This window comes from Raphanus sativus, chromosome 8, assembly GCF_000801105.2.
Source record: "Raphanus sativus cultivar WK10039 chromosome 8, ASM80110v3, whole genome shotgun sequence".
Lineage (NCBI taxonomy): Eukaryota > Viridiplantae > Streptophyta > Magnoliopsida > Brassicales > Brassicaceae > Raphanus > Raphanus sativus.
In genome coordinates this window covers 3,767,715-3,780,982 of record NC_079518.1, presented here as the reverse complement: position 1 = coordinate 3,780,982, position 13,268 = coordinate 3,767,715, and the positions used below count along the sequence as shown (strand labels likewise).

The following is a 13,268-nucleotide window of genomic DNA, read 5'->3' as shown; positions in this document are numbered from 1 at the left end:
TTATTTAGTTAAAACAAAAAGGTATCGGTATCCACCGCATAACAGAGTATTATGAACTTTTTAAGGGAATATAAACACAACTGTATATTACAAAACAGAGTTTGCAGATCTACTGTTTTTTTTGGACTTATAGTGTGTTTACTTACAAAATATACACATGTCAAAGATAAAGAAATGAAGATATACACAGAGGCTACATAATAAGACCCACATGTAAAGGTTTTGTTGCTACGTACTACATTGTTTACACACACTGGCCAACTTTATTTAAACACCACTCACCATCTCTCCCTTCACTCGATCATCATCACCATCATAATCTCTTTTCTTCTTCTACCAATCATATAGTCATGGCAAAGTCTCTAGCTGGATTGGCGCTTTTAGCCACTCTTTTTATGGCAGTTGATGCGTTTAGACCTTCTGGTTTAATCAACGGTCACGCCACATTTTATGGAGGGAGTGACGCTTCAGGAACAATGGGTAATGTAACAAATTTATATTTATTTCTTGTAATAAGAAAGAAATTATGTAACGAAAACTGATGGGTTTTTTTTTGTTTTTATTCAGGGGGAGCTTGTGGGTACGGAGATCTTTACTCGGCGGGGTACGGGACAATGACGGCGGCGTTAAGCACGGCTCTGTTTAACAACGGTGCTTCTTGCGGGGAATGCTATAGGATTGCGTGTGATTACGCTGCGGACTCGAGGTGGTGCAAGAGAGGAGCTTCGGTGGTTATTACAGCAACTAACTTCTGTCCACCAAACTTCGCTCTACCGAGCAACAACGGTGGTTGGTGCAACCCGCCGCTAAAACATTTCGACATGGCACAGCCTGCTTGGGAAAAGATCGGAATCTACAGAGGCGGGATTGTTCCCGTCGTTTTCCAAAGGTTAATATTTTCAAATAATTAAAAAATGAACCAAAAATTTTCCAAATGATCATTTTGACCCCCTAATTATTTATTTTCTGTAAATAAAAACAGAGTAAGCTGTTACAAGAAAGGAGGAGTGAGATTCAGAATAAACGGAAGGGACTATTTCGAGCTAGTGAACATATCGAACGTAGGAGGAGCTGGTTCGATTAAATCCGTCTCCATCAAAGGATCAAAGACTGGTTGGTTAGCCATGTCTCGCAACTGGGGAGCTAACTGGCAATCAAACGCTTATCTCGATGGACAATCTCTCTCTTTCTCCATTACCACGACCGATGGTGCTACAAGAGTCTTCCTCAATGTTGTTCCTTCTTCTTGGTCCTTTGGACAGACTTATTCTTCCAGGGTTCAGTTTTAATGATTTCTTGTTTCTTGTATGTCTGAAATATATTATTGGCAGTGGTCGCGCTTTGAGTCTGTTATTTTCTCCCGGAGCGACCCGCCCGCTTTGTTATTACTACTTTATATATAATCTGATTTGATGTGTTCAAAAAAAAATCTGATTTGATTGTTCCACACTGGTTCACTTTTCTGTTGATGTTTAACAAACAATATTTTCTAACATTACCATAACAAAATTGTTATAAAAGATGCACGAAATTTAAAGGAAACAAATGATAATGTAAATGATACAGAAATTTAAAGTAATTTAATAATTTTGCTATTTCCATGGATAAAGATAAAATTTGTTATTAGAGACTTTCAAAAAAATATATAAGAATATTAATAGAGATTTTCTGTTATCTAATGTCTAAATGAATCTGTTGTTAAAAAAATCCTGTTTTAATTGATTGACAAACTTAAATCTAATAAAAAAAAGACTTATTCTTGGGTTCACTCCTTAGGGTAGGTTCATCAACCAATAGGATTGTGTCATTTAAGATTCAGTATCTTTTAAAAAGGAAACAAAATATTATCGAATTATATTATACTTTTAAAATAAAAATTAAATAAAAATTATACTAATCACAAAAAAAAACTTTTTAATCTAAAAAAAATTATTTTCAAAAAATATTTTTAACGCTCCCAACAAACATTAAATCTTAGACTTTTGGATAAATCTTAAATTTTAAGATTTATCCAAGAATTTCGGATTTACCCAAGGATTTAGGGTTTACCCAAGAGTTTAGGGTTTACCCAAGGGTTTAAGGTTTAGGATTAGGATTTAGGATATAGTTTTTTGTTGATTGTGTTATAAATAGTTTTTTAAAATCAAAGTTTTATAATTTATCCAAAGGTTTACTAAAGGATTTAGGGTTTAACATTTAGAGATTAGTGTTTTTTGTGGTATTAATTTATTTTTTGAAAAAATATTTATTTTTTGCATTTTTAGTATTATTTTATTTATTTTTACTTTATTTTATTTATTTTTAATTTATTTTTTTTTATTTTTAAAACGTAATATAATTTGACAATATTTTGTTTTCTTTTTTAAAATATACCAAATTTGAAATAACTAAATCATATTGGTTGGTGAACCTAGAGGTTCATCTTAGGGAGTGAACCCAAGAATAACTCATAAAAAATGCCTAAATAGAATACTGTAGCTCATATCAAATTGACCGTATAAATCAAGATCCACAACTAACTAATGCTACCTGAGAAAAAAGAACTAATGCTACCTGATCAAAACAAAATCAAGCTAATCGAAAAGGATATACATCGATGATTATGCCAAGAACAAAAAAAATAATTTAAAACGCAGTGAAGATTACAAGAACAACAAAAGAATCAGATAGTTTCCTTCTTTGACTCACTTTCACTAGAATTATGACAAAAAAAACTTTGAAAGACATTCTTACATATATATTTTATAAATGTTTCATAAACCCTACAAAAGTTTTTTTTTTCTTTTTTGATGAATCAAAAGAATCAAGAACTTGGTCCTTGCATTTGCGCAAACACTAGTCTTCTTGATCTATTAATAGTGTGGAAACAAAGGTAGAGATGTTCTTCAAGCTCTTGTAACTGCTCTAAGAATCTTTCATCATGTCCACTGAACTCTTTCAATGCTTCTTTTAACACTTCAATCTTCCCACTCTTTGCACACATCGCAGCTACCGTTTTTCTATGCTCTATCTCATCGCATAATCTCCCGGCAAGTCTACTCAACGTATCCAAATCATTTATCATTATGAACATTCCTTTAGCTGCTATATCCATTTGTGTCCCAAGCTTCTCTAGCGTTGTATCGGTCTTTCTCTTATTCTCCATGTTTCTTTTCGCTTTCTTCTTCCTCAAGAAACCCAATGAGCATAAACCGAGCATAGCGGGAGCTACTAAAACGCCGAGTATGCTGTGTAATGCTACTATCAGCAATGTAATAACAATCGCGCTATGTGATATCACTAGACTACAACCTCCTAGCTTCTTGCAAAAATTAAAGAACCTGGCTTTTCTTCTGATTCTTCTCCTTTTCGACGTCAGTCTCGTGAGCAACTCCGAGTTTGCATCGTGAACTCTGCGGAATTGAGCTTGGTTGATGATACAATACAAAGGGTTTTTCAGCGAGGCGTATCTCGAGAGCTCTTGAAATATCAAAGCGCATTCAGGGGGTTTAGCACCGTTACAAACCCTTTTACCAATTTTGATAACCCTTTTGATTTTGATGTGATTGATCTTGATTTGTTGGATGCATTGAAGGAGAGACTCACATACATCACAAGCATCAGAGCTAAAGTCAAAGAAGTTGGCTAGAAGATTGTGGAAACTCGAGTCTTGCATAAGAGCATCTAGGGTTTCTTGAGGAGGGTCGAGCAAGTAATCGGTGAAGTGTGAATGGAAGTTAAGATCTGAGGATGAAGGAGAAGAAGATGAAGGAGGAGGAGGAGAAGAAGAAGAGAGTTTACTACAGAAAGTTATGTCTAGTTGATCTTCTGCTTTTGTCCGAATATCTAAGAAGGACTTTGTCCTAAAAGCTTCCTTGTACTCTTCGTTAACACTTAACTTGGACGTCAAGCTACGACGATATTCCTTCTCAGAATTTTCTGCTCCATTGACAAAAGAAAAAACAGTTTAGATATCTCAAAAACATTTCTCTAATAATTAAGATTCATCTCTGGACTCTTGCTAGAGAAGATATCTAAACATTTGTCAGTAAAATCATTTCAACATTCTTTATAACAAAAATCCCAAGAACCTAAAAACAATCTCAAGAACTAAGGTAAAAGAAGAAGACAAACAAATCATTCAAGATTTTCTTGAGAAAAAAGTGGAGAAAAATAAAGAAAAATGTTTTACCTTGTCTTGCTGAGGAAGACTTTATTCTAGAACTAAGAAGATTCTTCACTTTCATCATATTCGATGGAGCGAGCTCAAAGGCAGATGTGATTCAGGTGTATAATAGACAGAGCTTCCTGTTTCTTATATACATATGCCTTTGCTTTTTTTTTGTATGGCGGTTTATGATTTATTTATGTGATTAAAAGTGTATATATACAAAGCGTATATTTAGGAATGATTGGTTAGACAAAGATAGAGAGAGAGAAGAAACAAGGGAGAAGGAAGAGAAGATTGAGAAGCGACAGCTAGAGAGATGGTGTACGTTAGCACCCCTCTAGTAGATTTTCCTTTTGGATCTTTGGCCGATGTCTTAAGGCGCAAGTTAGAAGGAACGACACGTTGCGCTTTCTACACGTGTTGTGCACTTGGGATGGAAGATGACTTGTTAGCATGGAGAAGAAGTTTCCTTTTACGGTGTTTTAATGGATAAATAATGAAATTTGTCATGGTGATTAATCTTAAAAATCATAATTCGTTACGAGAAATTAGTATGGAGTTCCTCGTACGCTTTCCCAAAACGAGTGTTTGCCACGTAGATCTATTCAAATATTATCTGATTTGGAAATTGCTTTATTTTTTAGACTTATTTAAAGATATTTGTCATCCAAAGTCTCAACGCTCAAGCAATAAGAAGAGTGGCCCTCTTCATTCTCACCTTTCAACTTCATGTGACTGAGATGTTTGACATTTTGGTAAGATATGAAAATATATAGTCATGGACTTGTTCTTTGAACTAATTTGATGCAAATCATGCATGGACTTTTTTCAATTTGAGTTTTTTATACTTCTTCGCAAGGGTGTTATTTTAATTTTTTTTATATCTTTATAGTCGATCATTGGTGTACCTGCATGTCAATTTTGCTGGTTGTACTATTGTTAGGGTTATTAGGCATCGACCATTTAAATTAGTGTAGGTTAATAATAAGTTGGAGATTGAAAACCCTAAACCGAACTACACACTAGAAATTATAGTAATATGTATATATGTGCTTTAGAGATAATTATATAAACAGTTGTAGTTAATACGTCCTAGTATGAAGAGTCATGCTATATAATATACATGCATGATTACTCGAAGGATCTAAAAGAATAATATTCGGACTTGTCCTGGTGCTACTGCTAGCTGTAGTAATTCAGATTATTTAATAATGTGTTAATATACGGATACATGCTTACTATAAGTCTATAACCATGTGGTACATATATTTGTTCATAGAAGTATATGTGGCTGTAGAAATATCAACTGATTCAATAATGATTAATGTACGAGTTACTTAGAGTTTTACCAGTGCTTTATGAAAACAACTATTTCATCTCAGCACTTGACTTATACATCCTCACCCAATGTCTATACCATCTATAATAGTAGACCATATTGTCAAACATAGACTGATAATTAGTCTACATAACATAGCACTTTTTAATTCTTTATAACTGAAATGAATAGATATTGGATCGGAATCCACATCCCTAGCTTCATGTACTTTAACTTTTACCATTCATATCGTCTAACAAAAACACGATTTTTTTCTTAGATGATGGAACTAGACCTCCGATTAAAAAAGATATAATTTTCTTTTGCTTAAAATTTTATAGTTCTGTTTATGCTTTTTATGTCTATTATATTATATATGGTTAATACTTAAATAGTCTGTGAATAAGAATTGTTATCTAGACTTTCTAGTAAAGTTTTCAGAGTAATCTGCTAAAGTACGGTTGATTATAGCTTTCATTTCTTTCATTTGTTGTTATCTTTTACATTTACCATATCTAAAATCAAACCTTATTTGACATTACTTCAGATTTTAAAGTTCCATAATGCAACTGTTATGATAAAGTCGTATATATATACAAGTTTAAAACATTAAGTCATCTATCCGATGTCGTCCAGCGGTTAGGATATCTGGCTTTCACCCAGGAGACCCGGGTTCGATTCCCGGCATCGGAGTTTTTTTTAACATATTTTGGCCTATAAACCGTGTTGGGCTTCCATAGGCAGGCTCTCATAGGTTTTTTTTTTTCTTCTTTCTTTTTTAGTCCGGATTCCACAGTTTCCTCTCTTTCTTCCCTAAATTGGATAATAGAAATCAAGATAATGCCATGAAATCCCATCATAACTTTGCAGTTAAGCATGATTGGGCGATAGTAGTTATCTATATATATAAAGCAAAGGTAGCACGATTGCATTCATCTCTGAGGAATTAAAAGGATCAGCAATACATATAAACACGGGTCTACTGGTTCGACCAAAAATAAAAAAATAAACACGGGTCTACTGGTTTCTCTCAGGTCGTTTGACAGCTGAAGGCACACATTTTGGGAATGTTAGCAAGTCTCCTGTGTACTTTGTAAAAGACCGGTGGATTCAAATACAATACCTTCATTACCTTGAAAACATATGTCACCTACTCTGATAGAGAATTATCAAGGTTTTGATTAAATAGTTAGTTTTCAGGAACTGTGATTATGATATAGTCTAGATCATGAGAAGGTGAAAAGGAAGATTGTGTTATGTAACAACTTCGATGGATCATCTTGGACCGTTGGACGAGGTGAAGAGCAAGGGAGGTATCAGTTGCATTTCTGTAAATGGATTTTACCAACGATAGTTTTTGCAGGTGTTTATACCACAAAGGAACTAAAGATGTGTCATCAAGTATGTGTGTATTCTTTACTTAAACTTGGATATGAGATTTATTTGCCATGTTAAGTTCCGTGTTTCTCAAGGCTTCTTCTATCACTCGTTTTCTACCTTGTGATTTATTGTTTATCTTATTATTGATGTATAATTCAAGAATCTTAATAATGACATACCTTCTCATCTTTGAAATCCTCTGAAAGCAAATGAAAAATAAGTGCTGTAGGGAACCTACGCATAGAGAAATAGTACTGAAATCGCCGATCGAATTTTCAAACAAAAATTTGAAAACTATTTCAAAAACAAATAATATCAATCGGTAACTATCATAATTAACAACCATTTCGTAAGAACAACATGATTAATACATATACAAAATATTATATCCTCTCAGAATTATTTTTAAGAAGTCTCAAGTAAAAATCTACTACTCAAAATAACAGAGGCATGTACTTTTTAACAAGTATTTTGGTTAAGATTTCATATAATCTTTGCGATGGATGGAAACTATCCCAAAACAGATAAGCAGATATATTTCTACACACAGTTGATGTCTCTTGGTTGCAAAGTGGACCTGTTTCTACTAGTCCGGTTCCACAACACCCTCTATTTATCACTTCAAATCCTACAAACACATTACACATATGTTATATATAAGATTTGAAACTAATTATATAGTTATTAAAAGGAACAAAAACAGCGGTTAAAAATTACCGTAATCGGCGGGGTTTTGTAGAATCTGACTGAATGGAGAATAGATGTCCATGAAAACCAATTTAGAATCTGGTAGAGTTTTAGCCAGGTGACCTAAAGCAGTGGAGAGTTTGGCATTGAAAAGCTGAGCAGCATAGTTAACATCTTCAGCACATTTTCGATGAGGACCTCCTTTTAGAGTTCTTTGTGCTGGAATACATCCCAGTGGTGTCATTCCCGCCACTCCTATATGTCTTGCTCCATATCCATACAATTGCTTTTCAAAATGTTTCCAAGAATAAACGTTCATGAATATAAATATCCTTTTTCGTAAGCCACGCATATAAATAATCACCGAAGAGTAGGCCTATTAGATAAAACTTTTAGATTAAAGGGTCATATGTTCAAGTTTCATTGGGAAGGGTCTCCTATCCAAATGAGAGTGAATTTAAAAAGGTTTAGATCTTTTCATAAAACAATGTACATGTATACGTGTTCAGAACCTCTTAATATATAAAAATTCAGAGAAGCAAACATACCATGGCAAAACTAGTGGCAGAATCAACCATATTAGAGGTAAACGAGTAAATATCATCTTTGACCCACTGACCACCTGGACCATAATAAGTAATGCCCATATCGTTGCTACCTGCGATCACAATGGCTAAGCCATTGGCTATTATATGATCACCCTTTTCTTGTCCTACTAACTTCTTCACTCTCGCTATATATTGTTGGAAATATGCCAATTGGTGCAACATCGGTATCACGTTCTGATTTTGATTATCATATAATAATGTCAAATCGTTACGATGATTAAGTTAAAGATAGTGGTGGTGAGAGGAGATCAATTCGAGTTTACCAAATATGTGGGTGTCAAAGGAATGTAACCACTACCACCCGAAGCAAAGCATACACCGGTGAGTAAATCATCTGGTTGCAATTTTGGATCCATATATGCCGGTACGAGCGATTTTATCCCCAAATACTCCGCTGTAAAATAAAGTTAAAATCAAAATGGTATTTTAAAAAGAAAAAACAATCGCACATATTATATTTCAGCTGATAAATATAACAATTTTTTTTTGCTAAATAAATATATTAATATAGAAAAATATATAGTAGAAATAAATGAAAATGAATATATTTTTGGGATATTATTCAATAAATAAAACAAGAGGCCCGAGCTCCTTTTTCCATATTAGCAAATTTGATATATCTTATATACTCGATTAATCAAACTAATTAAAATCAAATTCATTCAACGTATTTTCAAATTAATTCATCGATTGTTTGTATGCATGCGTTTTACGTATGTATTGCATGTTTACGTTAACCATATCATTTACACAATCAACCTTTTTTCACTAAAAGAAAACGAAAGAGAATCAACTTACTTCACTGTAAAAGAAAAGAAGGAGAAAAGGGCAAAGGAAAAAACCTAAAAAGTCAGAAGGGACTTTGCCATCGGAGTACCGACCAGTGGGAACACCTTGTAAGAAATCGATACCATATGGTCGAAAATTACACCTGAGAGGTGTGCTTACGTTATTGTTATTTCCTGTGTCTACGAGCGAATCCCCAAACACAAACAATGCCGGTACGGTAACGTTCTTTGGTGGCTCTTGTCTTGGAGATGGGTCAGATGGACACGGACATGTGCAAGGTGCTAATGATGGCACCGGTTGAGGCGCAGGTGGGAATTTATATGTTCCGTGTGGTGGACATGGCTTTGAAGATGGGCCAGGTGGTGGTGGTGGTGGTGGTGCCGGCATTGGTTGAGGCACAGGTAGTGTTGGTGGGCATTGAGAATGGATTGTGACGAAGCATATACAAATTGTTAAGAGGAAGATAAGAAACCGAACCGGTCTATATTGCTTCATCAATCTATCTGAAACGTATTCACTTATATGCTTATGTGTCTGGACGTCAAGTCAATATATACAAAATTGATTCGGACATGCTATGCATGTGACCGTGTATGGAGCTGGTTGTGTGTCTTTCTGTTCACACATTTTGTAACTTCCTAAAATTTAGCTTCAACTGCGGTTGCAAATCAAATCTAATTCTCTAGTATCAAGATATAGAGCCTGATGAGAAAACAACTTATTTTATGCTCATTGCAGAGATCAATTAATTGTATAGTGTTTGAGTAGTGGTCATTGACATGAACAATGAAATCATATATAAGTTTAAAACTTTTGGGGCATGTCCATGATCAGAGACGTTGAAGGTAAACACTGTTCCATCACTCAAAAGACTTTCATATACACACATAAAAGGGAAGCAACAACCACATGAGACAACCAACAACTTATTTTTGGTGATCAAACCCAATTCAGTAACCAAATGACCCAAATCTCATACGTTTAATTGGTAAATATATGTCAAAGAGCAAAACAGGCGGGTAGGAAGGAAGATCAATGCGAGCTAACAAGGAAAGGGTTTTGGCAAACACCGCACTCGATGGTCTCTGATCCTGAGGATGGAACCTGAACCTGCAAATTCAAATAGAAATGGTCTCATAACTGCACGCATGGTACCAGGAGAGACTACAAAATCAAACTAGAGCGACAACCTAGAGCTAGCATAGGCAACATTTTTATATCCACACATTTATAAAATAAAGGAGTAGGAGGTACGTCTTACGATTATGTTCAAATGAAGACATGGAATATAGATGCGTGTTAAAGATTATCAAACATTTGCCCATTCATATTACACCTCTGAGGGGTACTCTGTTTTCCTTGTTTTAGAACATATAGGACCCGGAAATCATAGAAAAAAAAGATGGGTTATCAGAGAATCTAACCTGCAAGTGCACTGTGCAGGTTGGACAAGCTACTTCCTTCATCCGCCTACCAGATCCTTCCCTCGAACCTGTTGAAACCAGATATGTACCATTCTCAGTAATCATAAATGACCAGAAACAACAAATCAATACCATGAAGTATATTATACATAAAGAATATTACCAGACGAAGACTTGCGGTTTCTCTGCATTTCCTCCTGTGGCAAACATAATCCGCAATCAGAAAACAAGTATATAGTTTGTGCCGGAGATCCAAATCATTGTTAAATAAAGAACCGGGGAGATGAGCTCACCTGTAACTTCCTAGCGAGGTCTTCATGGCTCTGCAAACTCATGTTCCTGCTAGCAGATTCCTTGGCATTACTCAACCTCTGTGACACTTCTGCCTGCATATCCAAGAGTCAGAATCATATAAACAGCAACACTTTTAAACTTAAAAGAGTCCTATCCTGACAACAAACTACCAATACAAATTTGCTTTTAAACTAACTAGAACAGCCAACCAAGGTTGTCCATGTTACAGCAAGATCGCATTCTCAGAAATCTATGGAACATTGTTTCTCAAACTTAAGGAGAAAATGAGCAGAGCAATACCATGCACCTATCGCAGACGCGAACTTGGGGAGCATTCTCCTCTGCAGTGAGCGCAATCCTACCTTGACTGCACTTGTCACAGAAGACGTCACCACAGTTCCTGCAATGATGCTGAAACAAAATAATAATAATCCAGAAGATTTGTCAGTCCCAGAACCAGAGCTTAATTCAAGATTAGAGGATCAGGAGGGTAACAATACCCTTCGATTGAATGCACCGAAATCTGACCCACAAGATGTGCACTTCGAAACTGCTTCATCAGGGACCTGAAGCCAGATATCAATGGAGCGAGGACAATAAAAACATAGCTAAGCACGAAGCATAAGAATGAGTAATAATTTTCCCCCACCAACCCACAGCTAAACAAGGAGAGCTAGTTATATATAAAAAGAAAAACGAAAAATCATACCCAATGATCTTTCTCCTCATTAACAGGCTTTATTTTGTTCATCCAATCACCCAATCCTTTCTTCTTCTCAGCAGACTGTTCAACCAGTTTGGCAGCGACAGGAGGCCTGCTACTTCCCCCAATCTCCTTAGCCTAAAACCACAAAACTATTGGATTAAATAACCAAAAGCATGAAAGAACTGAAGATAATAAAACAAGAAGGTTGGTTAAAGAACCTGAAACATAGCAGCAGTGACAGTGTCCAAAAGGGTGTTGGTGGTGTAACTATTTGATTGCAGTCTGATACGTTTAGCTTCGAAGTCTACCGGAGTCTTAGACCAAAATGCCAGAATAGACGAATCTAGTTTCTGAAATAAATATATAAAACAATTTCAATCATGCAAATTAGCAAAAATTAAAAAAAAAAGTATAAAGCTAAGTTAAATCACTTACTTCGCATCTAGTGATGTTCTCGAGAGGATATATTCTCAAAGTCCGGCTAGTACTTGGATCAAGCATACGGAGGCCATCCAAACCAATCTGCTAACAATTAACAACAAAAATCAGACAGCTCCAAAATCACACAAAAAGCTAGAAACTATTGTCTACGAGAGCAGAAACAATGAAACTTCCTAACATGATCAAGCAAGCCGACAAAAGGAAGGACATAATTACCTGACAGAGAACATCAGTAGTGGTCTGTCCGTAAGTCTCAGCCAACAATTTGACACGAAACTTCTGAACACCACCGGAGGCATCTTCGTGGACATCATCCTTGGGGACAGCTCTTGCGATCTTAGCGGATTTAGAGCCAGCGGCGGAAGAGGAGGAATCTATACCGCTAATGGGCCGTCCGTAATCGTCGAACAAGGTCGAATTCGATGATTTAGGAGCTGTCCCACGAGACCCGTACGGCTCAACTTTGCCTCCTGAATAAGCATAGACTCCATCTCCGTAGGAGGAAGAATCATCGAAAGCTGGGTATCCTCCTCCTCCTCCTCCTCCTCCGCTGCTGCCAGATCGTTGTTGTTTTCCGTATAGATCAGAGCCTGAATCGGATCTGGTCCTGCCGTAATCGCCATAAGAAGGTTGATCGAATTTCACAGGCTTGTCGTACGAAGATCCTCCTCCTCCTCCTCCAGTGTAAGGAGTTGGAGAGTAGGATGAGTAAGGCGGATTAGGATTAGGATTCGGTGCAGCTGCAGGTGCAGATGATGGAGGAGGATGATCATAGGGTGGATAATACATGGGCTGAGTTTGCTGATACGGAGGAGGAGGAGCAGTAGAATCAAACGATCCATAAGATGATAGTGGTGCTGGTGGATGAATCGGGGACGGTTGGTTCAAGGCGGAATAAGAATTAGGGTTTGTCGCCAGAGGAGGAGTGAAGGAAGGAGCTGAAGGAGGAGGAGGAGGGACATGTTCGGTGTTTTGGCCGTAAGATTGATGATAATTCTGGGAGTAATCTCCTGCGCCGTAACCGCCGGTAAACGGTGGAGCCGACGCGTACGTGTTTTGAGGATGATCGGCGGTGGGAGGAGATGGGGTGGGGTAAGGATTAGGGGGAGGGTTTGGAAACTGAGGAGGAGGCTGGTGATGATAATAGGAATTGTAGTCTCCCGGTTGCATCTTTTGTGATCTGTGAATTAGATTCTGATCGATCTGAGAGGAAACGATGAGGACGAAGCGTGGTGGGAGACGATGAAAGATAGATCGGGGTCAAGAGATTTTTCTTTTGGTGAGGGAAGAAGATTCTGTTTCGCGGACTACGTTAAGCTTTTACAATAATATACGTGGCGTGATACGATTAGTAGTTGGAGATTATTTTTGACGCGCGCGACAGATGATTCTCGCTGTTTTTTCCCTTTTTTCTGTGCAAGTGCGAGGAAACCCAGTCGTAACGACTGGGACAAGACTCATTATTAAACAA

The 13,268-nt window shown here is 36.5% G+C and overlaps 4 protein-coding genes and 1 non-coding gene across 5 annotated transcripts; 2 read left to right on the top strand and 3 right to left on the bottom strand.

The window, feature by feature from the left end:
• The first annotated feature begins 74 nt into the window (after positions 1-74).
• On the top strand, positions 75-1,449 carry LOC108821128 (expansin-A11-like). Its single transcript, XM_018594177.2, has 3 exons — positions 75-480; positions 568-889; positions 983-1,449. Exons 1-3 carry the CDS (start codon positions 351-353, stop codon positions 1,287-1,289), a joined length of 759 nt encoding a protein of 252 aa, XP_018449679.1. The 5' UTR covers positions 75-350; the 3' UTR covers positions 1,290-1,449.
• A 1,105-nt stretch (positions 1,450-2,554) lies between these two features.
• Positions 2,555-4,756, bottom strand: LOC108821217 (UPF0496 protein At1g20180-like). The gene is made up of 2 exons (XM_018594263.2): positions 4,172-4,756; positions 2,555-3,918 (listed from the first exon to the last, which is right to left on the bottom strand). The coding sequence occupies exons 1-2, from the start codon at positions 4,227-4,229 to the stop codon at positions 2,804-2,806; spliced, it is 1,173 nt and encodes a 390-aa protein (XP_018449765.1). The 5' UTR covers positions 4,230-4,756; the 3' UTR covers positions 2,555-2,803.
• Positions 4,757-6,089: 1,333 nt separating this feature from the next.
• Positions 6,090-6,161, top strand: TRNAE-UUC (transfer RNA glutamic acid (anticodon UUC)). Its single transcript has one exon. It is a non-coding gene; the product is annotated as a tRNA-Glu (tRNA).
• A 1,002-nt stretch (positions 6,162-7,163) lies between these two features.
• Positions 7,164-9,479, bottom strand: LOC108821214 (GDSL esterase/lipase At1g20120-like). Its single transcript, XM_018594257.2, has 5 exons — positions 8,986-9,479; positions 8,407-8,537; positions 8,084-8,317; positions 7,566-7,821; positions 7,164-7,476 (listed from the first exon to the last, which is right to left on the bottom strand). Exons 1-5 carry the CDS (start codon positions 9,425-9,427, stop codon positions 7,283-7,285), a joined length of 1,257 nt encoding a protein of 418 aa, XP_018449759.1. The 5' UTR covers positions 9,428-9,479; the 3' UTR covers positions 7,164-7,282.
• A 233-nt stretch (positions 9,480-9,712) lies between these two features.
• LOC108822718 (protein FREE1) lies at positions 9,713-13,079 on the bottom strand. Its single transcript, XM_018595865.2, has 10 exons — positions 12,014-13,079; positions 11,792-11,878; positions 11,575-11,706; positions 11,360-11,491; positions 11,151-11,216; positions 10,951-11,061; positions 10,650-10,742; positions 10,520-10,553; positions 10,357-10,424; positions 9,713-10,042 (listed from the first exon to the last, which is right to left on the bottom strand). The coding sequence occupies exons 1-10, from the start codon at positions 12,965-12,967 to the stop codon at positions 9,965-9,967; spliced, it is 1,755 nt and encodes a 584-aa protein (XP_018451367.1). The 5' UTR covers positions 12,968-13,079; the 3' UTR covers positions 9,713-9,964.
• Between the last annotated feature and the right edge of the window lie 189 nt (positions 13,080-13,268).

Coding starts and splice junctions, on each gene's coding strand:
- LOC108821128 (XM_018594177.2), top strand. CDS start 351: ATGGCAAAGTCTCTAGCTGGATTGGCGCTTTTAGCCACTCTTTTTATG. Junction 481..567: donor TGACGCTTCAGGAACAATGG/GTAATGTAACAA, acceptor GTTTTTATTCAG/GGGGAGCTTGTGGGTACGGA. Junction 890..982: donor GTTCCCGTCGTTTTCCAAAG/GTTAATATTTTC, acceptor AAATAAAAACAG/AGTAAGCTGTTACAAGAAAG.
- LOC108821217 (XM_018594263.2), bottom strand. CDS start 4,229: ATGATGAAAGTGAAGAATCTTCTTAGTTCTAGAATAAAGTCTTCCTCA. Junction 3,919..4,171: donor GTCTTCCTCAGCAAGACAAG/GTAAAACATTTT, acceptor TCAATGGAGCAG/AAAATTCTGAGAAGGAATAT.
- LOC108821214 (XM_018594257.2), bottom strand. CDS start 9,427: ATGAAGCAATATAGACCGGTTCGGTTTCTTATCTTCCTCTTAACAATT. Junction 8,538..8,985: donor AGTCCCTTCTGACTTTTTAG/GTTTTTTCCTTT, acceptor TTTATTTTACAG/CGGAGTATTTGGGGATAAAA. Junction 7,822..8,083: donor CTGCCACTAGTTTTGCCATG/GTATGTTTGCTT, acceptor CATTTTGAAAAG/CAATTGTATGGATATGGAGC.
- LOC108822718 (XM_018595865.2), bottom strand. CDS start 12,967: ATGCAACCGGGAGACTACAATTCCTATTATCATCACCAGCCTCCTCCT. Junction 11,492..11,574: donor TCACTGCTGCTATGTTTCAG/GTTCTTTAACCA, acceptor TTGTGGTTTTAG/GCTAAGGAGATTGGGGGAAG. Junction 10,743..10,950: donor GCGTCTGCGATAGGTGCATG/GTATTGCTCTGC, acceptor TTGGATATGCAG/GCAGAAGTGTCACAGAGGTT.